The 24,927-nt window shown below is 49.5% G+C and overlaps 1 protein-coding gene across 2 annotated transcripts in view; it reads right to left on the reverse strand.

Annotated features, from left to right (window-relative positions):
• Positions 1–24,927, reverse strand: part of ASIC2 (acid sensing ion channel subunit 2) — a 523,103-nt gene that overhangs the window by 81,653 nt on the left and 416,523 nt on the right. The window contains exon 1 of one of the 2 annotated variants that reach the window (XM_052785065.1): positions 21,747–22,339. The exons of the other annotated variant lie outside the window; for it this stretch is intronic. Within the exon in view, the coding sequence (XP_052641025.1) occupies positions 21,747–22,286 (540 nt within the window). The 5' untranslated portion in view covers positions 22,287–22,339. Of the gene's footprint in view, positions 1–21,746; positions 22,340–24,927 lie in introns of those variants that run through there. 2 annotated transcript variants of the gene reach the window in all.

Below are 24,927 nucleotides of genomic sequence, written 5' to 3' on the forward strand. Positions count from 1 at the left end.
AAACTCGGTCCATTGTAGGTCGATGCCTTGCACCCTCACTCGGCAAAAGACTGAAATAATGCCACTATTTATAAATGGTCTTTTAAAAATAGAAGTGTCACTCTTCCTTGCTAGGAAATTGCCTGATATTTTTTTTCCGTGAATACAGGTGAGGGGCGGGGAGGGGGGGAAGTTATGCATTATACATGGCAAGATTCATTTTTTATTAGACTCCTTGCAGCTACATCATCACTGCATCATTGCGGAGTAATGAAGTAACGGTGCAACATCTCTCAAGCGAGCAGCCCCCTACAAACCCCGCAGCTTGGGGTCCCTCCAGCTGCACAGCAGCCCCCCGTGCAGGAGATGGAGAGATGGAGCCATCATCCCCAGCATCAATCACAGCTGCTGTACCGGTGTCAGAACGGTGATTTACACGTCACCAACTCGACGCAGGCACTCGCTGCCAAGTTTCCACAATGTCTTTATGTCCTTATGTCACTAGTCGCTGCCTTCGCTTGCAGCTGACGGCTGGTTTATAGATGCCAGACCTAAAAGTGGGAGCGATCCACACTCAGCACGGCGTAAGCACCTGAGCATCCCCTGAGCAGCGGGCAGGACTGCAGCGGGGCTGCCACCGCCTTCCCCTCCGCTTCCAAGCCAGGTAGCGTAAAACCCCGGCAGAGCTGCCTATAGCACATCGTAGCCCCCGTAGGCTGAGCGTCACCGTGTCTAACCCCTGCCGTCGCTGCTGCTGCCACCCTCCCTTTGACCATGTTAAGGGTTTATCGAAAGCCACGCAAGAGAAGCCTTGAGAAGCTAATTAGGGGCTCCAGCACTCGGCATCAGTAATCACCGATGTGCGAGATGATGCACATAGGAGTTTGTTTTGAAACACAAAAAGTCATGTAAGCTTTGTGGTAACAGGGAAATAGTGACTGACCTTATAGCAACTGGGGAACAGACGGGAAAGGTGCGATGGGTTGCCTGATTGCTTCTAGACTAAATCCCACGTCACTTTGGTACAAGGCAGGCAGATGAGACGGCTGCCAGGCCAGGTTATAACACCATCCCGACAGAGCAGGAGAGTACATGTGCAAACCAGAGGGACGATATAAGGGACTGAAGGAAGTGAATGTGTAAAGTAGATGAATAAGCAGATAAAATGACATGTTTAACTGGAAGAACCTGGAGCTCTTTTCCCAGAGATGGTATTTTCTGCTCCCATTGGTCATCGGGTACAAAAGGGGCAGCAGCCAACGACCGGTTTTTCTGCTGCGAGCCTTCACATTGATTGTAGCAGCCCAGAGAGATCACTCGCATCTTGTTTGAGGTAAGCATATACATTCCTATACTAAGAACGCCTCTGCGACTGTAAATAAAGAAGCCAGCAACCCTGCCTTTCCTTAACAACCAGCTTTTTGGCTAAAAGACCATAAGTTTTCATCAGCCACTCATCTACACCTGCACACATACACACACACACACGTGAACCCACGCACGGCATCGGCGCTCCCCGACACACGGCTGCAGGCAAACTTCAACCCTCATTAACCCCCAGCTGCAGCTCACTATGAGCAGAGGGAAAACACCTCTCTGGTCCAAATGCACAACTTCGGTTATGTGTATCACAAGCAAATCTCAGTGAATTGCTTTACTTATTGTTAAATAAATACAGCAAGTCCTCCTTTGCATGCAGACTTGGTTGTCAATACAAGCCTTCAGCTTCATTTCATGCTTATTAACTTCCTATGTCCAATAGCCACGTGAGCCAGGAAAGAAAACAGCAATTTCTTGCTGCAAACGGCGATGATGGCAAAGAAGCTGGACACACATGTGCATGGTATCTGCAAAGCCTCAGTGAACTCTGCCAGTCCCCTCACAGACCGTGTCAGTGGAGCAGGAGGGCCACGGTTGTTAAGGTTAAATTAAAGCAGCTTGCAAAAATAAGCTTAATTTATTTCTGGATATGTTCTTTCCTCAGGACATTCCCAAAAGCCAAATTTTTTAATTTTTTTAAATTTTTTTTCCCCACTTGTGAGCCTTTCCAAGGATTAATTTGCTTGGAGTATTTGAGTCGTTACGGTTTGGTGATTTTTGGAAAGGAAGATGAATGAAACACAACAGGAAGAGAGAGCAACAGAAACTCTGTGCAAAAGCAACAGTCCCATTTTCTTTTTCTTTTTTAATAAAGGGACCCTTTTTGGAAAAGCTCCTGGGGCAGAACAGCTCAGCCTTGAAAGTGCAGTTCAGTCCAGCAAGAGATTACTTAAACCCAGATGCCCAGCTTTGCTCGGGAAGAAACTGGGTCTGCTTTCGCCAAGTTGTAGGGGTTCAAACCTTGGAGCAATCTGCAGCAAAGCTCATTGCTCAGGGCCCTGCGAGGCACAGCTGAGTCCTGCGTCAAGGTGGGGAAGAGCTAAATGAACCGAGCTCTAAACCAGCCGCGGGGCAACCCGAGTGTGTGGACTCAGGTGCAGTGATTTTCCCCTCCACCGCTTGCCACCCAGGCACCCCAAAGCCAGGGGAGGGCACACACGGGGCTAGAAGCCATCAGAGCTGCTCCGTATGGGCTTGTTTTCCCCTGCCAGTCTCCGGCAAGGAGAGTGTTTGTGCCTAATAACTGGCCAGTCCAGCCCAGCCACACGCAGGGGAGCAAATCCCACCAGGAATGGTTGGTAGGACTGTGAGCCACAACAGCATCTGTTTTAATGCTTTCATAACCAAGCCTCACAGACAGATATCCTTCAACATATCCTCCAAACACCCGAGTCCAAGGTTTGTTGAAGTCCTGGCCCCACAGCTCAAGTTTATTAATCCAGCAAGAAAAAATGGGGCAGAAACCCACTGCTCTGGGATGCCACCTGGGGCCAGCACCCAACTGCAAGGAAAAGCTCAGCAATCTCCCCTGTGCAATGTCTTCAAAAATATAAATAAAAATGTACAGCAAGTCTTCTGCAAGTTTGAAAAATCAGATGCATGAACTCCAAGATCCTAGGTCAGCCCTTCAATGCGTCTGCAATTCAGGGGCCTTCCCAGATTCATTTTCACCCGGTGAGGCTGACAAAAATCCAGGCTCTGCATCAACGAGGGGACAAACACCATGCTGTAAAAACCTTCCTGTTCCCCCAGAAAGCATCCTCATCTCTGCCAGCCCAAATGGGCACTTGAAGTCCCTGCACATCCCGTTCTCCCCAAGATGCGCTGTGCCATCCACATTTCCTTGCAGATGTGAGTCAGGCTGGGTTAGAAAAAGACTTCAGAGAGACTCAAGTTCTTCGATGAATTCCCCAGCCTGTCTATTAGGAGAAAAGGGAAAATTTCCAGGCTAGAAGTGTTTAAAAAAAAAATCCCCAAATGTATAGATATATATATAAATCCCAAAATTATATCTGTATATTATAATCCCAAACTCAGCCAAACTATCCCCAAAAGGACAAGGAAACTGCCATGAAATAGAGCCGCTTGCACTGATGTGTCCTGCCCATCAGTCTTAAAACCACTTATATTCCAACCCCACTCCACCCGGTTCCCATTAAAAATCAACTTTTCAGACACAGAGCTCATTGCATTACCACTTCACACCACGGCAGCCTGTTCCAATAGCAACTAATTGCTAACAAGCTCATTACAAGATGAAAGCAGCAGGAGTGTAATGCTGGAATTTTTTTTTGCCTGTCTGCAAAGTGAACAGCTGGCCACCAAACCTAGAGGACTAATCTAATTAAACAGTAACAAAAATACCTACATCAATGGCAAAAAAACCCTCTTTCACTCAGACATAAATGTTCCCTCCTCAAAGTTCATCAGAACTTTGTCAATTCCGAGACCGTTTCCAACCGTTGCACTTGCAGGGAGACGGAAGAGTCATGATCTGAGCCCAGCTGGGTGCTGGGAGGAAAAAAACCCAACACGTGGAGGCAAAGCAGATGTTGGCAAGGTAACCTTGCTGTAGGAACAAGGAGTCACGGGGGGGGGGTTGGTGTAAAGCTGCTGCTTTGGAGCCACAGTGTCCCAGCGAGGCTCACTCCAGAGCTACACCAGCTTTGCCAGAAAATTGAGGAACTGCGTGATCTTATCTGGTGTTTGATACGTAGATCTTTCTTTTTGCAAGTTCTCTTAGTCATTGCTGTTTGTTTTGCTCTGTGTCATGCTGGACATCAGGGGTCCTACCTACCCCAAACACCCTCTGCCATGGCCAGCAGCAGAGAAGCAGGAGGGACACGAGACAGCACCCATCCAAGCACAGCCTGGTCTATCCACGTTTGGGAGAAGCGTGTCCTTGAGGACAGGTAAGGACATTAGAGCAGTTTTCCACCCACCTTCCCTGCAGCTTGTCACTCTGCTGCAACGTGGTCCCCGGGGAGTTTGACTTTGAGCCCATGCTCACATGCAGGATGCATGTAGAGTGAGGTGGAGCCCAAGACCAGCTCCTCCATCTCAAGGCATAACAGAAAATCGGGGCAGAGCTAATGAAAGAAAACCATGAGCAAAGCTACAACCGATCCCCCCAAGCCAGGGCTGAAGCCCTTGTGCCAGCGCCTGCAATCCCACCGCCTGCTCCACCACCAGAGAGACTCCGAAGCTCCCACTGATCCTTCGTTAAAGTTCACGAGCTGCTAAATATTCACCTGCTTTATCACATCACAAGTAATTTGTTTTGCTAAGTTTGTGAGTCTTCCCTCAAGGGCCCAGGTTTTACAGCGTTTGTTTAACCAGGATTTTGCAGGCCTGCAGCACCGCGCCAGCTTGCTGCATGGTTTGAGTTGGGTTTTGCTCAGCTTTTGAACTAAGTCCTCCCACCATCAGCACCTCAATGCCCTGCCAGTCTACGCAACAAGGACACCAAAACATCTTCTTTCAAGGGTTTCCATGCTAGCATTACTAAATAAGGCAACTTTTCAAGCACTAAATATGCACTAAGTCCTGCATCACGGACACCCAGAGCTTCCAAACAACTCACTCAAGAGGCAGAGCATAAACTAACCCACGGCATATCCCAGCCCGCTACTGATCTTCTTCCAAGGCAGCAGCACGACTTCATCATGATGAGCCCTAGCCTTATTATACACCAGCTTTTCTTCCTCCCATTACTTAGTTGCCACTGGTTTTTATATTTAAAAGATAAGGAAGTATGAATTAGCAGATGAGCTCTGTGCATAATGCAATCAGCTTGCTACAGGCAGGCTGTATCCCCCCAGCTCTGGCTGGGATCCCCAAATCAGCAGACAGGAGCCTGTTTTCTTGATGTCTAACATCAAAAGGGCATTGCCTTCCCGAACCCAGAGGAGAGCAAGATGAAAACTGAGCAAGCGTCAGACTAATGCTAACAAGCACTGATGTCTCAGGAACGACTTCTAAAACAAACAGGTTGGCAGATATCAAGTATTTTGTCTGGGTTTTTCTCACTCCTGTTTAGTTGCTGGGAAACCACCTCTTTTGAGGCATCTCAGACCCTTTTGCACTTATTCCTTGTTCCGTGACAGAAGTCAAAACTCTCGGCGTGCATCCATCCAACGTCAGCGGGGAGGTGAGAAGAGACTGTGATCCTTCGGATGGGAAAATTAGAGGTGAAGACCTGACCACAGCACTGCCACCCCTCTCGGTGCTGTGCTTTTTAAGACCAAAATGCCAGCAGTCCCACTAATAACCTGTCTTAACACAGCAGAAGGGCTCACGCGGTTGGCACCAATGGTTCAGTCTTCCCTTCATCTCCACTAGAGCTCATCTTTAATAAGACAGGCAGGAAACGGAGGCCAAAGAAGCAAAACTGCTTCAAAGAAGTAGATGGGAACCAAAACAAAATGCAGTATTTTCCATGAAAACTTGCTTGGGCTCACATGCCTGGCTGTACAGAAGGAGATCACACCGTCTTGGTGCTGCTCGAGAAGGCTGGTTTCTCCAGAGTCACCCAGTGAGGATACCTATTTATTAATGTTTTTTCCATTTATTCATTTAACCCATCTGGTAGCCCCAGCTGCCCTCCTGGAGAGCATCCCCATACTCACCCCTCACTGCAGAGCATCCCTCTCAGTAACTCTGCAGCCAGGCTTGCTGCCCTTAATAACATATTTAAAAGAAAGAATAGCCGTTCTAGCACTTTTATTTTACCCTCTTAAAATTCTCCTCTCAGAAATGAGGCATTTAAATGTTTTGCGTTAGAGGCAACAAAACCCCTGAGCATTGCGATGATCATAACGATGAAAACCCCCTTGAGCTCCTTTCCTCTCCCCTTGCACAAGCTGCCCAGAGTCACCCAGGGGCGCCTGCATGTTTCAAAGTTGCTCCCATGCTTTATTTCTCTTGTCCTTCCCCTTATATACTCTTTTTCCCAAATCCATCCTCCTTTCGCATCCTCCTGGGAGACGCAGCTCGGGGCTGAGATCTCCATCAGCTTCAGGAGGTGAACATGGACTGGATGATCATTGTAGGTCCCTTCCAACTGAACTATTCTCTTCTAACATCTCAAAGCAGCCAGCGGTGCTCTCAATTCTGACCTTCTCCCTACCAAGCAGGATAATTACCGAATCCAACATTTCCATTAACCCTACGCAACCACAAGCTCCACACCCAGCTCCAGAAGCCCGTATAAATATCCACCTCCCCACACTGGGTATTCTGGACTGCGGCATGAACCATCTGCGTCAACCTGTGGTTTTAAGCAATGAGCTGAAACAGGAGGGGAAGGGAAAAGAGACAAGAGGAGACAAGTGGGAAAGGATGGGGCTCATGAGAACTCAGCCAAAATGTAACTGCCATCACAGAGATGCAGGCAAGGAGGAGCCCCAGCCCGCTTTTGGAGGTTAGAAAGGATCCCCAGCCCCCTTACCCTAGCATGTTCATTAGGATGAGATGACAGACTTTCTGTAGGGACGCCTCTCTCTTTTCTTCCTCATCACACAAAGTTTAATTTTCTCTTTGAAGCAGGGGGTTGTTTTCCATTTCTCTTATATGTATATATGAACAGTTATCATTGCGTAGGGTGCTGTACAGGAAAATCCTCCCCCTTTTCCGAGTCTCCTCTCCATCACTTGCTCCGGGAGCGCGCTCAGCGGCGTGGGAACTCAGGCACATCCCACCAGCACCTTCCCCGAGAGGCAATCACCACCCAAGACAGGATGACAAGCCAACAAGGAAGATCCCCAAAACAGCGGTGCCCACAATGCTAATGAAAAGGTAGAGCGATGACTCAGCCAGGCTACGAAATGCAGAGGAGTGCATCATGTGCTATTTTTAATGTTTGGATAGCGCAAATCCCACCACCCACCTACCACAAACTCAAAGCTCTTCCCCAGCACTTGGCATCTTTCTGTTCGTCTTGTCTGACCGTCTGCAAACCTCTCCAGATGTCTCCAGCACCAGGACAGTTGTCGTAACAGATCAGAGCAGCTTATCAAACCCACATCGCTTCTCTTTGTGTGAGGCAAAAAATAAATCACCTTGGCAGATCCTATTGGGATGTTAAAAAGAATCAAAGACTTCCTACTAACTCCCACATTTCTCATCTCCAGCCCTAAAGCCAGTAACCTTTTTTAGGTGACCATATCATTAACACCATGTACAAACATCAAAATCACCCTGGGCTTTCATTCCACCCAGCCAAATCCTCAAACTGTGGAATCCCACCGTACTTGATGTTTAAAGGCCAGCACTAAGGACACCCATGAAAACTTCTATTTTGGGATAGATGGTTTTTTAATTTAAGTGCTTAATCCTTATGTTCATAAAGGATAGCTTGGAAATCTCATCTCTAGCAATGCCCAAGACAGAAGACAAAACACAAATACCTAAGAAAATCTTTAACCTTCTTAAAATGATATTTTTATTAACCTTCAGCCAACTATCAGGATTCATTCCTGCTAAACCATTTGGTACATCTTCACATGTAACAACATCCTCTCCTGCGCTGACATACAGAAACTGCAACGGATTTGCTTCTACCCAGCATACCAGTCTGTGTAAAGCTACAAACCCTGTGATTTATATTGATCTATCTCCTTCCCACGTACGTATCATCTTTCCGAAGAGGTGGCATATCTCGAATCCAGGAGTCACTCTAAATATAACCTCCCCAACCTTGGGAAGGGTGAGATGTGGTAGGGAAAAGGGACCTTTAATTTCACCATATTGTCAACCAATTAACTAATAATGACTGTTTAATTCAGTGGCAGTAGCAGGGCACTGGATCAAATTCTGGTGAAAAGAAATACCCTCTTGTCCAAAGTTGAAAGTGAACAATGTGACTTCATGAGCGAAAGGTCTTTTGAAAAGGAGGAGATATTTATGCCAATACAAAAATATGTGGGTTACAAAACACTTGCACATCCTGCAGCTATAAATCCCCAGCAGCCAACACAGAGAAACACCAGGAGTTGAGATGAAGCTTGTCCAAGCAGCAAGTCACGCTGTCATGGAACACTAATGATTTTATTGCATCTTCATACCCAGCCAAGAACATGTTTATACCTGTCTCCAATGGCTTGCCTATGCGAGTGCCTTGGACACATCGGCACATGTGTTTAATTTAGCACAATTAATTTAGCACAAAAAAGTTAAGCCAGGTGAATCAACATAAGCAATAAAGTGATGATGCATTGTCCATTGCTTGGAAAAATCAAGAGCAGAGACTTTCTAGAGCATGGTAACAGTCAAAAAATAGGATAGAATAGAACAGAACAGAATAGACTATCTCGGTTGGAAGGGACCAACAATGATCATCTCGTCCAACTGCCTGACCACTTCAGAGCTGACCAAGGTAAAGCATGTTGTAAAGGGCATTGTCCAAATGCCTCTTAAACTCTGACAGGCTCGGGACATCGACCACCTCTCGGGGAAGCCTGTTCCAGGGTTTGAGCACCCTCTCGGTAAAGAAATGCTTCCTAATGTCCAGTGTAAACCTCCCCTGGTGCAGCTTTGAACCATTCCCAGGCGTCCTATCACCGGATCCCAGGGAGAAGAGCCCAGCACCTCCCTCCCCACGTCCCCTCCCCAGGGAGCTGTACAGAGCCATGCGGTCACCCCTCAGCCTCCTTTTCTCCAAACGAGACAAGCCCAGAGCCCTCAGCCGCTCCTCACAGGACATGCCTGCCAGCCCTTCACCAGCTTGGTTGCCCTCCTCTGGACCCATTCGAGGACCTGAGCATCCTTCTTCAACGGTGGGGCCCAGAACTGCAGACACCATTCAAGGTGAGGCAATACTGTGTGCAGTTCTGGGCCCCATGATTTAAGGATGTTTAAAACACAAAAAGGTTTGTGTTCAATATTATGCAGAAAATACTGCTCAACCAACAGGGCAATGTGGGTTGGACTCAGGCAACCAAGCAGCAGCACAGCCAGATGCTCAAGAGTTGACCAGCAGCCAAGAACTGGGGATGGCAATGGGAACAGGGCAATGGAAAATGTGACAAGAGCAGCAGGGAGGTGATGGAAAGAAGAGAGAGGACCAGGGAAAGTCACCTGGAGCGATGCAGAGCACCAAGAACGGAGCCTTCTCCAAAGGCTGTGCCAACTCAGGGGCACACACGAGGCCCAGGAGCAGCTGGGAGCTTGCAAGCAGGAGTGAAAATAAAAAAACAGTCAAGACAGGAGCATCCATCTGTCCCGTCTCTCTCCTCACTCCGCTTGCCTGGCAAAAAAGCCACGATGAAGCCTCTGCCCTCCAGGGCCATGAAAACATATGATCTTAGAGTCAGGAAGATCATACTTTTAATGCCTAGCAATTGCATTTTAATTATTTAGGGAGAGAACAGCGAGCAGAAACTGTGACACTGAAATAGCCTCCTACAACCACAAACCCACCCCTGTAAAGCAAGGGGCCATTATCTTGTCAAAAGGTTGGGGACTTTTGTGTCCCCAAGCCCCGCATGGAGGGGGAAAAGGGGCTGTGAAAGCAGAGGGGGCAGGAATGATGGAAGATAAATGCTTCCAGCCCCATCTGGAGACTGATAAACCTGGATGGAGGGAAAGGATGAGGGAAATTGGAGCTATGTTCGACACAGGGACAGAGAAGAGGAGGCAAAGTTTGTAAAGGTAAAAAAAGCAAATGCACTTTTCAGAAGAAAACCATTAGCCAGCTTTGCATGCATCCTTGGCTGGTTGCTCAGTTGAAATATGTTGGTGGATGCATGAGGGCGAGTGTCGATAACCGCTAATAAAACGCACAGCACAGAATCTAGCCGCAGCCCTGGGTGCAATAAGTCATCCCAGACTGGTAGGAGGTTTCGACAGAGAGACTATATGGATGCAGACATTATTAGAAACAGAATGATTGATGTGTTTGATATTATGGAGCGTGTTGATTTTATGATGGTGTAGGTAGCTGGGATTATGTGCATGCAATGTCTGGATTTGTCACCTTATGCAGTAAATATTTTAAGTATTATTTTGCAGTGAATAACTCAAGGTAGGGTGATACCTTATGTTGAAATACACTCTCTGGAAGAAATGCATTTTTGCATTCAGCTGAGCATAAACTGGTTTAGAGACCAGGAGATGCTTAATTACCCTCCAGTGCAGGGAATTAGCTGGTTATCTTAACTGGTACGCTGCAAGCTGCTGCTCCAGCTGCAAAGAAGTAGTCCCAACCTCAGTGCTCCCACATCCCACCATGAGCAGCACACATATTTCCATGCATTATGCCAGGAGGTGGAAGCACTGGGGGAAGAAAACAGAGGGTAAAGACCACTAATCCCTTAGAGAATCCATTGCTATTGCAAATATTTGTTATAAAGTTATATGCACCTGGGGGAACTGAATGATACATATTGGTGTGTTTTAGGGAACCTTTCAGGCTGCTTTCCTGCTGTAGTACAGCAAAAAACTGCCTGTTTTCCACTACTTTTGGAGGCATTTGGTAGTTTCTACTAAATTTAGCAAGGAAAGAAGGTCTGAGAGCGCCAAAGCCCCACAAGGCAAGCCCCAGGGGAGCAGGCTGCTGACATGGGAGCGGGTGTCCCTGCGCTCTCCCATGGGGTTGTGCAGGGAGAAGCAGCCTCAAGGGCTCATTCCTGTTCCCCATGGAGCCACGGAGGTGTGCGAGCACATCTGCAGCTTGCCTTGGGACCTAGCACCACCCTCAGCATCTCCATCCCTCCTCACCTCCTCGCCTGCAAAAAGAGGAAACCCTCTCCCTTAGCTCTTGAAGGTGATGGAGGGGCAATTCCTAAGACGAGGCGCAGACCAAGACAGGCACAGGGCAGGAGAGCAGGCAGGGAGCAGAAAGCAGCCTGGGGTGTTGGCAGCGAGGAGGGAAAGGCATTCCTTCTAATGCTCAGCAAGGCCCCAGCTCTAAAAAAAATAAAATACAACAGTGAAAACACACGCACAAGCCACATTGCTTTCTAGACTGCAACGGGAAAGGACCATTAGACCTTCTCACCGGCCACCCCTATAACAGAGCCCATTAAATCTCTGCATAAGTGGGTACTTCCCTCCCAGCACCTTGAGAAAGAGCTGGTGAGAAAAGCTGACTTAAATTTCACTTGTGGCTTTGCAAGTGATTTCAGACCCATCTCCTGGATGTTGCGGTCGCTGCCCTCGGGCAGAGTTGGATGTAACTATGTCACCTCCCTGCTTGGTTAGTGAGGAAAGAGAGGGGTTTTCCTCTCTGTCACAAGCACACACAGAAGGAAGTTTTCAAACATCCCTTTCAAAAAACAAGAGGGACAAAACACCTAGGATCTACACAAAGTATCTCTCATTGACGTTGCTACTTGGATGGAGAAAAGCCAAAGACTCCTGGTTGGAATTACAAGGCTTTAAGGAGCACAAGCCCAGGTCAGAGCCCAAAGGACCTCATGTACCAACTCTGTGTGATTTTGGATGAACCCTGAAGCATCCTCGCACAAGAAACACAGTTTAGGGTCCACAGCCCCAAGCAGCAAGTCCTGTAAGAGACCACAAAAATCAAATGCAGCCTCGAGCAGACCGACAGCATTGCACAAGGAGATGTTTCCAGCAAGCCCTCAAGCCAGAGGGAGATGCTACTCAGCTTCCACGTTTCTCCAACTGCTTGCAAAAAACCCTACAATTCTCAAATCTATACTGGTTTTGAAGTGGTTTGTAGCTAAAGGAACACAGCTCTAAGGTCGAGCTGCTGATGCTTTTGCTCCTGCCCACTGCTCAGACAGATTGGGGTCCTTCCGGAAGAGTGGGTTGGGAAGCACTCATGCATTAAGTCTAATAAAGCTACAGGATAAGATTATTTATTTTTGTCAGTAACATATGTTGGGAGCCTATAAAGATTTACATGCTCACAATGAGACACTTTTGATCATTACATAAATTTATTACAAAATACGGAGTGAATTCCCCATCACAGGTTTCCTTGATTCCAGCTGTTGAAGTGTTTTTAAAAGGCAAAAAGGAAAGGAAAAAAACCCAAACCACAAAGGTTTCAGTCTTTTCCAATCATATTATGCAACTTTTCCCCCACACTGACAACAGTAATTCCTGCTAGTGAATCACAGCTAATTGTATTATAATAGGCCATTCTTCTTGATTTAATATACCATACAAAAATCAGTATGTGAGCAAGTGTGGTCATAAGATTAGCAACAGCTCTAGTTCTTAATTTATGTTCACACTTTATTATTGAAAAATTTAAAGCTCAAGGGTGTTGAGGAAGATGTTTTGCTGGAGTTTGTTTTATTCCAGAAGTAAATTACAAAATTGTGGGAGAGGGGAGTGGAACAATCAAAAACAGATTACAAATACCTGCTCCCACTGCATAAAATTACAGCACTCAGGGTGAGGAAAAAAAAAACCAGGAAAAATTCCCAGAACTGCCTGACAGCGAAATTAATCAGCTGCATTATCACGGAGGTTTGCAACAACAGGGTTCCCCATTTTCAGAAAGAGAGAAGTGTAGAGAAGAGCATACTCCAAAACAGATCAAGATTCATGGGTGGCTTTTGGCTGGGTTACAGAGTAGCAGAGAGAGAGGAGTGGAAAAAGGAAAGGAAATTAGGGAAGGGTGAAAGAAGTAGTGAAAACTGCAAAGAAGGTGAGACAGAGCAGAAATGCAGGGAAAAAAAAGAGAATTACAATCAAGCAAAAGGGCAGAAGAAAGCAAAGGAAGAAGAAATAGCCCCGCTGCTAAACCCTGGCCAAGTCTGCCTACGCACTTTTAAGTCTTTCGGGGCCAGCATGTGTCTTCTGAGTTTGATTTTTATTCTTTAAGGCATGGGCAATCCATTACAGGCAGGATTTCCCCAGCCAGCTTCAGGCCCCACACGTGCACACAGCAATCGCTGTCCCTGCAATAAGAAATAAGGGCATTGCACCAGCCCTGCCCTGCAGCCAGCATCTGCGCCCAGGGACCCGTCCGCCGGCCGGTGCCGACTCCAGGCTGGTTTCTGCCTGCACGGTCAGGGAACGGAAAACGTGCCCTTGGATGGCATCAGGATGCAAAACTTATGGACAAGTAACAGCCCCGCGTGCAGGCTTAGACCTAACCAGGGATAAATGCATTTGCAGTAATACCCTGCGGTCGGACTCGAGCAGTTCTCCTCCATCCCGGCCGAGGAGATGGCAAGCCCGCAGCCAGGATGGAAAAAGCAAGCCCAAAAGAAAAAGCTCATCCCAGCTCCAATTTCAGCTATCTGGCTGGGAAAAGCAACTGTTACTGGAGCCAGCCTGGGATGCTGCAAAGCCCTTATGGCCCCACATAACGCTCCAGCCGGGAACAAGCTCCACCAGCCCGGGGATTTCAGGATAAATAACATTACCCTGAACTACACCCAGAGTAAAGGGCAAACCCCAACAGCCTCCGGAGGATAACAGGCTCCCCACAGCCATTTTCATTAAAGAAACTCTCCGCAGCATCTCGCGAGTGCGTGGGGGCAGGAGGGACCCCAAGGCTGACTTACTCCCACCCTGCAGAAGACCTGGATTTCTGCTGCAGTTATTTAACCTCCCCACACCAGCTTCCTTTGGTACCTACATAACAATACGAGAATTATTATTCTTTGCATTCGGTATGTATTAGTAGATGGTTGGCAGATCCTGAAGCAATTTGCAAATATTAATTAAGCCTTTGCAGAATCCCTGAGTGGTAGGTAACTGTAATTATGTCCCTAATTATATTAATTCCGCTGTAGGGGGGCAAGTAATTACTTGGAATCTATTATATAACTAAAACAAACCTATGTTGATGATTACATGTTTAGCATGCGACTAACCGGTATTTTGTTTCCTGACTGATGGCTTCGGCAGAAATGAAAAAGAAAAAAAAAGCAGCACGTAGAAAAAAAACCACACGGGAAAGTCCTGCTAAAAATCCCTCCTCCGTTTCTGCAGTCTGATCCCCCTCTCCCAACCACACTCGTCCCTCCTCCTGACAAACAGCACGTTTGCACATCCCTACGCAAGCAAAGGGGTTTGGTCCTGTGCTCCAACCCAGGGACAAAAGAGGACCAGAAACTGGGAGAAGCTCAGAAGCTTCACGGTGGTAGTGGCAAAACCTCAGCTGAATCACATCCCCACTGAACAGATTTTTTTTCTTTCCTGCCTGAAATAACAGTCCCAAGAGTTTTTGCCCCAAATACTTGCCCAGATTTTGTTAAAACCTACAATCGTGCAAAGTTTAAACAGTTGCTTGCATCTGGACCCAGGTCAAGTGGGTTGCAAAGCATTCGATGCAAAGGATCCAGGAGCACGTATCAGCACGAGCACAACCCAGCCCTGCTCTTCCCAAATTCAGCGGGCCAAGAAGTCACAACCCTATCTCCCTTTACAGCCACACAATCCATAGCACATCCAGTCTCCACCAGTCCAACAAGGAGCCCTAATGCAAAGATCTCCTCCTGCTGCACACCAGTTTCTGGCCAAACCTAGAGGAAAAGCGACCCAAGAGCAGCCTCCCATGCCAGAAAGACATTTAGTCTTCAAAGATATCCTCCACACCAAGCACTTGCAGTGTAGCGCTACCAAGAAATAAAGACCAAGGGGCTGCAAAACCATAAAATATAAAGAACCTTCCTTTTTTTTTTTTCCTAAATTAGCAAGGCAGAGCAGGTCTCCCTGAACACCCTCATCCTACACAGCCTGAAGAGTTCACGGCAAGAGCCCGGGCGGCACATCTCCACGTCAGCTTGAAAAATTTCACCGTGGCCTTCCCGGTGCAGCGTATTGATGAAGCTCGGAGACGTTAGTGCTGACCCAGCAGCGAGGCGCATTCCTCAGATCAGTTTTTTGCCAGCCTTTAAAACCCAATGTCATTTTTCAAATTAAAAGAAAAAAAAAGAAAAGAGGCAAAAGTCAGAGAAGCTTTGCTGGACCAAACTGCTTATCCACAAGACAGTAACGGATTGTTCCACACAGCCTGTTCTTGACAGCCTGTGTCCGGTAGACGGCCAATTAGGCAAGTTGCTATCCACCTCACCCTTGAATCTTCGCAGTCCGTATTTCTCTGCTCCATCCCAAACACATCCTCGTGAGAGACTACCTCCTCAAAGAGCCACATGCAGCTCTCACAGCCACCCTTGGCTTGGACAACCTACACAGCTCCTTTGGTCCTGCCTCATAAATCAATCCCCACAGTCGTACCCCTTTTATTGCCATTATTCTGCACACTCTCCTCAATCTGTCTATATTTTTTTTTTCTTTCAAGGAGATGCTCAAAAGATAGAGGGTGGAAAAATGCAGTTCTGTTGCAATTGCGTATTATCTTCCTCATGTCTGGAAGGATACTGGCTCGCGCTGCTTTGAATGGTACCAGTAATGTCTCCACCTAAAATCTGTTTGAGTAAGAATTGGCCAAAAATGTTGCAACAGAAGAGTTCTCAAAACATTTCCATTTCCCAATGGAAAATTATCAAAGGGTTCTGCTTCAACTATATGGTCTACACTTAAGGAGAAGATGAAAAGTCAAAAAGATGACACCAAACCAAAACGTTTTCAGAGGTTTTACATCATGAAAAGTTCTAATATCATACCTATTAGAAAAACATAAATTCAAACTATGTCCCCCAGGAGACGGGAGGTCTGAATTTCAACCAGACCTAATCCACCCCCTGCAAGCCAGAACTAGGAAGGAGGACCAGTCCTTTCCGAAACAAAACATACACCTTCTCCACGCCCGATGCCAAGAAGTGCAAAGCACTTTGGCAGACGGCCACGCTGATGAAGATTAGCACATCAGAGGGCTAATTCCAACTGCAAGGAACCATAAATAGTGACAAAGACGGTAACCCCTTCACACCAGTTCGTGTCACTGTCAAGCCAAGCTCCCCGTACCAATGGCTTGATCATTTTAATTCCCTCCCAGTCCCTGGACTGTCCTCCTGCTCCCAGCACCATACCCACCTCCTCTCTCAGCCAGCCCCTTGCCATCCCTCCACTCAAACATCACGGCAAACAGCCCTTACAAATTCAGCTCCAGCACCAAGACAACATCTGTCCACTGGTGCTCTGCTGATGTGGTCTATCAATCCCATGCGACAACATAAATTAAGCTATCTGCTGGAGAAAAAAAAAAAAAAAAAAAAAAAGGATTTAGGTACCCACATTCCAGCCACATCCTATTTCAGACTCCTAAATCAAAAAGATGCGATAATAAAAAGCCCCGCAGAGCTGCTGGCTACTGCCGAAGGAGCCGGTTCTCCACAAGCATTAAGGTCCCAAATTAAACAAGGTGACAGAAGAAGCCCATGACCCCAGATCATGCACGCTGCCCAGCTTTTCTTGCTCCATGGATTTATTTGGGATCTCTTAAAACTCTCCAGAGCAAACCTGCTTTGGAAGGGCTAGTGCATCACCAGCCAGGCGCTGCTCCTTGGTCCCTACCCTTCTCCTTCAGCAGCCCAATGCCCATCCACAGTCCAGCAACTAAGTGGCAATCTCCAAGCCAGCTCATCTCAATTTTTATTCCCCAGCCTAACTGCAGTCACAATCACCTCAACAACCGGCTCTGCAGGCAAACAAGAATATCTAACTTCAGCGCAGGGACCAATTGACCCAAACATACATTAAATCGCCCCAAAACCCTCTTCGGAGCCAGCCCATCTTTCACAGCAAGCATCTTTTTGGGCGGCATTTAGTACATTTCAGTCCTAATTTCTCCTTGGATTCTTTGACACTAACAAACACAAAATTAGCAGTATTACTTCATGCCACTGCAGTCTGGTGTGGAGAGCACGGACTTGGCACTGCTGCTTTAATGAGCGAGACTGAATCCAACTGGCTCCGCTCGTAGTTCCCTTAAATGGCAGTTGTACAAATCGGGAGCATATTTAAAGCTCCAGCCCCACATCAGCATAATTAAACGCAACCCGTTTCCATTCCAAAAGCAATAGTAACAGCAAGCCAGATTTAAGTTATGTTTGGAACTGGCGCTAAAAAAATAAATAAATAATTAAAATAAAAATATAACAGAATAGGGATCTAAAAAGGAATTGGGTAAAACAGTTTGTTTGTAATTGAGTGAGCAAAATCCCCAAACAAACAAAACCACACACACACACGGCGAAATTACTGTGCAATTAGTTATGGTGGTGCTAAATACAGTGCTTACAGCTACTCCAAGCCTCGGTCCATCCAGGCTGGTGGCAGAGCACTTCCCGCCGGCAGTCACAACGAAACCTGATGCAAACCTAGTGCTGAAAATGCCTCATTAATTTAGTTTGATGAGTGTCAGCTTCACACTGGACACAGCTGATCATCTAGTGGGGAAACAGCAAAATAATGCCCCCGCACCCCAGCATTCAGGAGTATTTTTTTAAAAACGCACTTTCCTGCAGCAAAGCAGCACCCAGCTCTCTATTCAACTGCTACCCCATAAAGTCCCTGTTCTGGGAATAAATAAAAATGTTTTAAAAAAATAAATGGTGAGCAAATAAAAACACCAACAGGTATTGACTGCAGAGCCTTCAAAGCAGCCCCATAAATCACAGCCTTCACCAGGGCTTGTTCCACCGCGGTGGAATCAGGATGGAGACGGAAACCTGCCATCCCTCCCTGCAAAGCCCATCTCTCCTCCTTGCAACAGGCAGGTCGCGAGCTGCAGTTTCCCAGGCAGAGCCACACGTGACAAGTTTTATTTGGGAAGTTATTAAATCAGGATGAGGTAATTTGGCCATAAATCCCAACCCCTGGGATGTATTAATAACTTTCTCAGACAGAAATAAAAAAAAAAAAAAAAAGAAATCAATAAGCACAGGACAGGACAACCAAGATAAATATTTTGGAAACAAAGAGAGCTCAGTGGAATAAATCAACACCCAAATTCAAGTGATGCAGAGCAAAGCAATCGTCCACTTAATCCTGATACTCAGTTACAGATAGATGGGGCCATTCCTGCAAGGGAAAGCAAATACCATCTTTAATCATTAAACTGCCCAGTTCTGACAGTTTTATATTAGAAACTGGAAGAAGTTTCTGAAGGACACCAACTGCTGAACAGTTGCTTCTCTTAAAGCCTCTGAGTCAAGGCGACAGTCGAGCACGTGCATAACCATCGCACCATGCAACAGCGGAGCTTTTAGATCCAGCCTACGGAAATAAGTAAACCCAGATACGTTGACTGAGGGGTACCAGACTCCATCTCGCCCGTATACAATTGTCATCATCCAGCTGGAAAACACTGCACACAGCCGACAAAACCTAACCTTGCACAGGCAAGAGAATAAGTCAAAACTGAGTGCTCCTCAATAAGCTAAGCATGCCCAACTAGATCATTTTAGTCCTGCAACACTGAGTTCCACAAATCAGTGCAACCCCCCCTACATTTACATATACTGGGGAATAAAAAAGCAACGCTACCTACACACATTGGGTTTGCTGTGCTTATTCTCAAGTAGCCCTTTGCTTTTTCATGTTACAGAAGTGCAATTCCCACCATACCCTAATGGTATAAACAAAGCGAGGTTGAAAGGAAAGGCAATCTCTTGTATGAGATGCACTAACAGAGCTGGAAAGAATAAAAGGAGACCAGCTCTCTCATCCCAAGCCTTTTCTTCTGCTTCAGATCTAAGGAAGAACTTGTTTGCTCAAAAACAAGTCTGGTTTGCTCTTTTGCTTTTTTTTACCCAATAAAAGATATAACCCTGAAAGCATTACCTCACTCATGTCTTTTGAGACAGAAAATGCTCTTTGAGCATCCAAACAGGTATAAAACTGCAAAATACTCTTTACACTATCATTTATTCAGTTTGCATTTGATCTTTTTCACCCGCTTTCCTTCATATCTGTGTCCAGTTCAAACCGCACAATTTTCTTGCCCCTCCTTGGTGTTATTTCCTCCCAGTTCAGAAGAAAAGCAGAAGCTTCAAGTAGCCCAGACCCAAAGGGATGCCTGGGGCTGCCCAACTCTCAACCCTCGCAGCAAACCCCAAACCCTGGGTTTGGTACCTCAATCCCCGACCACACGCCCCGGGGGAGCAAGGTCCCCGCCGCAGCGAGCTCTCCGGACACGTGTCAGACCCCAGAGAAGTTGTTTCCAGCATCTCCCCAAGAAAAATCTCTCTTTACTAGGGATTCACAGGTGGAGAAGCTCCTCAGCCTTTACTCAAGGACGACACAGAGGTCACTCTCTTTTGCTTTAAAACAGAGGAGGAAGGACGTGCTGTGACGGAGGGAGTTGGCACTAACCCCCCCCCTTCACGCAGCAACTTGGTGCAGGGAAGGCAGATCCAGTTGCTTCCCCCGGCACGGAGGGCTCCCATCTCCCTCCACTCCAGTGCATCCCCCTGGGGCCACACACCCTTTGGGATGGGAAGAAGGGTTAAAAATTCCCCTGTATTTCTCCTATTTCCTCAGCTGAGCGATTCCGCGTGACGGCACAGGTCTGACAGGAGAGATGGGGAGCGCTCCCCCGTGCCCCAGGCCAGGTCTTGGTGTGCTGCGAGCTCCCAGCAAGACTCTCAGGGCTGGCACGTACCCGTTCCCTTCCCTCCCACCCTCGAGAGGCAGCTTTTCAGATCTGTGCAGGACTGTTGGCGAAGACCACGTTCGTTAGCCCGCCTTGGTGGCATGAAACAGCTGCCGCAGAGCATTTAGGAACCAGTCACAGCAAAGAAAGTCTGCCCTTAACTCCTGCATCACTCCCCACAGCATCCTTTGCCCGGGTCAAGCCAAAACAGGGCTCCAGGCTTTATGTTTCTTGAGACAACGCGAATCACGTTGCCTTGCTCGCTGCAACTTGGAACAAGAGTTCATTAAAACCTACAGTCAGGCCCTACTGACGACTAGCAAACTTCATCACACTTGTAAACTGAGGAACTGGAAGAGGAAGGCAGCTTTTCACAGCCCAGAGGCAGAGTTCCTGTTTCTGCCTATTATTCCCAAATTTCCTTATGCCACTGTACTGGTTTGCAGATGTGTCCTACTAGAAAGGGCCTGTCTCAATATGCTTTTTTTTTTTTTTTTTAAGTGTGCCATTTCTGCTCATCTTTGCAGTGGCATATGCTAACTCAACAGTCCTGGGCAGCTCACTTCATCCCGCAGGGATTTTCTTTCTCCTCCTCTTTACAATTTAGCAGCCAGCTAGGCTGATGTGACAAGTCCAAAGAGACAATTTCTTTTGATTTTAGGTATGCATCTCAGGCAGCGCTTACAGAACAGGGAATTCAACTCCTCTCCTGCGTGCAAAGCAGCAACAGCTCCAACTAGTTATCTCTCCCTACAGACACCAGCACCACTAACAGCAGCAAGAGTATTTAATCACAGCGTATACCTTTCTCTCCTGGATATCTGCAGAGATTATAAGAGCAGAATATTCCAGCCCAATAAACATCCAGCTGCTATCAACGAAGTACGAAACGGTCATTCAAAAGAGTCCGGTTTCAGCTCTCATGTAGAGCTATTACGATTCAGCATCGCCTCTTACTGCACTGTAGCTTGCAAACAGTCCCACGGGAATTTTTACAAGCAGATACTCCCGGTGGTTTGCAAAACAGTGCCCTAAGGTTAGGGCTTCGATCCCACGGCAGAGTCCACGGGCAAACTCCCGCCCGGTGCGTCAGCCCTCGCGCAAAGGGGGCCGGGGCCCTTCTAGAAGGTAAAGGCGGCAGCTCCAATTAGCAGAGCTCATCATTTGCAAACCAAATCACGCTGCACAACACCACACAGCTGCGCAGGGTGCAGCTCAGCTAACCCACGAGGAATTCACCGGGCAGCAAAAGGAGCGGGCACCAAAGCGAGCGCGGGCCGCCCATCCCACGCCGACCCCTGGCAGAGGGCCCGGGAGGGGCCCAGCTGCCAGCCCCCCCCTCCCCAGCGTGCGGGAGCAAAGCTAAGCCTAAACCTTGCATCTGCAGCCAGAGTTCACCTGAGGAAACTTTGCCTCCCAGCAGGAGATGGAAAAAGTTCAGATGCAACTATGCTGGAAGCAACAGGGAAAATGTGACCGAAGTAGCTGGGATGGCTGCAGCGGGGGTTTTTTTGGTGGGGTTTTTTTGGTGGGGTTTTTTTTTTAATTAAAAAATAAGGGGGCAGCGAGCTCCTCACCACCCACCGCTGATGGCCAGAGTTACCCTTAAAACAGAAAGCATCAGCTTTGGTCCAGAGGGGGAAAAAAGCATTCAGGGCGACAGCTCCCCGGGCAGAGATCCGCCGGGAAGCTTCCCAAAGGCGCCGGGGGCTGCGACGAGAACTTTGCGGCTCCCGGGGCCCCGGCGCTGCCGGCGCAAGGACCCGCCACCGGCCCCGCAACGCCGCGAGCGTGGGAAAAACCACGCACCCGGCGGCGGGGAGAGCCCGGACCCGGGCCCGGGGCGGGGGTCGGGCCGAGGGGGGGGGGGGAGCGGGGGTGCTTCCCGGAGCGCACTCACCGCGGAGAAGTTGTGGGGCCCGCAGAGCTCGCCGCGGTACTTGCAGGAGAGCAGCATGTCCTCCAGCTGGTGGCCCAGGCGGTCCATGAAGTCGGCGCTGATGCCCTCGTAGTGCCGGGGGGGCAAAAAGAGGCGAAAATCCGCCAGTTTGGCGAACCACCGGAGCCGCGCCTCGTCGCCTCGCAGCAGCTCGGTGAGAAGCGGCCGGGCGGTCCGGTTGGGCAGCAACAACCCCAACCAGTGCCCCGCGTAGTAGAGATCCCCTTTGGAAAGCCGGGGAAAACGAAGCGGGTTGTTGTTGCAGAGGGTGACGGCGGGGAAGGGCAGCTGCCGGCTCCACTCGGTGCGCACCTGGGTGTGCGAAGGGAAGGAAAGCCAGTGCAGGAGGCGGTTGGAGGACCAGGAGAGCAGCAAACCCAGGGCGGTGCAGAAGGCCAGCACCCACAGCGCCCGCCGCGGCAGCGCCGCCCGCCGCGAGCACATGTGCCGCAGCCCGTGCAGCCGCGTGCGCAGCGGCGGCGCCCGGCGCCCCCGCGCCATGGGCGCTCCCCGCCGCCGCCCGCTGCCGCCGCCGACCGCCCCGGGATCAGTGCGAGCAGCGCCGCGCCATGCCGGGCCCCGCCGGTACCCGCCTCGCGGCCGGCAGCGGCCCCGAGCGGCAGCGGCAGCGGCGGCGGCGGGGTGGGGGGGGGGGGGCAGCCGCCGAGGCGGGTAAGCCGCCGCCGCGGCGGCACCACCGAGCTTTCAGCCGGCCAGCAGTTCCGGCAGCGCGGCATGCCGGGCCGGGCCCCGCCGCCGCTCTTCGCTGCTGCTGCCGCCGCCGCTGCGCCGCGGGGCGGCCCTGCCCGCGAGTCGCCGGCCGAGCCTCCCGCCTGGCCGGCCGCGCCGCTCACATGCTGCGGCGCCGACTCCCGCTACCCCTCGTCCTCCCCCTCCTCCTCCTCCGCCGCCGCCGGTACCGGGCGCCGCCCGCGGGAGCAGAGGGCTCGGCGCCCCCCGGGCACCGCCGAGCTCCCCCGCAACCCCGCGGGCTTCCCCTCCCCGCTCCCTTCCCCTCCCGGTACTACCGGGCTCGCTTCCGGGACCTCCGGTGCTCGCCGACACCGAGCGCCTGCCGAGCCCCGGCGGTCGCTCCGGGACCCCGCGGCGCCGCTCCGCCTAGCCCCGACCCGCGCTCCGGCCGGCTCTCATGCTGCCCGGGCCGGGATGCCGCTGCCCTCCGTTCCCCCGGGGGAAACCCTCCGCGCCCCGACCGCCGGCGAGGAAGAGGAGGAAGAACGGAGCGAAGCTTTCCCGAGGTGAAGTCCCGGCTGCGGCGGCCAGCCCCGCCGCTCGGCGCCAGCCGCGCTCGGGAGGCGGAGGGAGGGATGCTCGGCCCCGATCGCGCCGTTCCTTCGCTGGAGGAGCCCCCTCCTTCCCCGGTCCCGTGTGTTCCCCCCCCCCCCTCGATTTATCCCCCGGGATGGAGCAGGGGGGAGCGCGGCCCTGCGCGCTGCTCCCGGGACCGCCGCTGCCGCCGGCCTTGGCCGGGGTTTGGGGAGCTCTCCCTCCCTCCCTCTCTCCTTCCTTCCCTCCCTTCCTCCCTCCCTCCCTCCCTCTCTCCCTCTCCCTCCTCCAGCCGGAGTTTGTTTTTCTGCTTTTCAGCATCCCCGGGGAAAAACATGATATCACAGACACAAGCAAAGCCTCCAGAAATACAGGCAAGGTTTGCAGCCTGCTCTTTGTAGCGGTTCTTTTCTGGGAAAAGTGGTGGATTGGCTTTTTTGGGGGGGTTGCTTTTTTTGCTTTCCGTAGCAAAGCTGCTCTACGGTTCTCCGCTTCCATGAAAGACGAGTGGAAGCATGGAGAAGCACATTCACCGAAGCATCACCCTCCCTCCGACCCTTGCTACCCGTTTGCCTGTGTCATGCCAAAGCCCGGAGAGCCCTTTGGGGAACAGAGGGCTCATTTTGCCCTGCATCGGACACACAAAAAAAGCCCCTTTTCCCCAACACCTTCACGAGACGACAATAACTTGCGATACGTGTTGGCATCTCATCGGGTTTGCTTAGCTCTGATCGCTGAAAAGCAGCTCGCCGTTACGTTCATTTTGATTTCGAATAGTACTGAGAAGCATTCCTATAATTGTGTCCAATTAAGCTGTAAGTGGCAATAACTGCTTCGAATCCCCTCTGATATTTTTTTTTTCCCCTGAATTCATTTTCCATGTGCGTTTTGATCCGTTGTATCTTTTTACCCAATAGATGGAGCCGTTACAGCCTGGTTATCTCCAGAGTTTCTTTTTTACTGTGGCAAAGCTGCAAACGTGCGGCAAACCGTCCCCAAAATCCCACTCCTGGCTCTGGGGCCACGGGGAAAAATGTGTTTGAGGGGCCCTGAGCTTGTGCCCTGGTCTCCCGTGCTGGAGTTGGTGGCAGCAGTGATTTGCACAAACACATCGCTGTGGGCTCAGCTTTACTCCCTCAAATAACTTTGATGATTTGCAGTGCTCCTGCTCGCGGCGTACTTGTGTCCACGCTCTGCAGGAGTTTCACCATTTTTTAGCACTGCTCGTAAGTGTCAAATCCTTTTCAGAAAGCGATGGTCGTGAAAGATGGCCGTGACCTTTCTTAAACCGAATGGGAAAAGGCCAGAAGTTACTACGTTTGTTCTAACGTGGTGTCTAGTAACTCCCGTTGAGCCTCTCAGCCTGGTTTCAAAGCAGATCTCAGCTTTTTTTCCTGCCGCCTGTTGAAATCAGTGGGAGTTTTTCCCCTTGGCTCACTCACAGGATAATAAACATCCAAACCGCTTCGCCACGAGGCGGTCTGAGATTGTTATACCCATGATATATTGACACAAACCCAAGGAAATAAAAGGTGCCTGACTATAAACATCCTCAAATATTCCCTCCCCCACAAACCTCGTCACTGCCTTACAGCAAAGAGAGTCTTGGATGGTGCCAGGTTCTCTGGCAGTGCCTGGGCTATGGGTTGTGCCTGGCTGGAGAAACACAGCGCAGCCCTGCACTTTGTCCGCTGGTTTATTCTCAACCTCTTCCCCTTCTCTAAAGGCTTTTTCACTTGATTTTTGTTCGGGTGGGGGTAGCTTGACAAAAGGGGATTGTAAAGGAAAGAATAGCAGGTTTGCGTGGACAGCTGCTTTTTTCCTTTAAATGCGCCCACTCCAAATTATCTGCTCA

Source organism: Harpia harpyja, chromosome 4 (assembly GCF_026419915.1).
Source record: "Harpia harpyja isolate bHarHar1 chromosome 4, bHarHar1 primary haplotype, whole genome shotgun sequence".
In the NCBI taxonomy this organism is placed as follows: Eukaryota; Metazoa; Chordata; class Aves; order Accipitriformes; family Accipitridae; genus Harpia; species Harpia harpyja.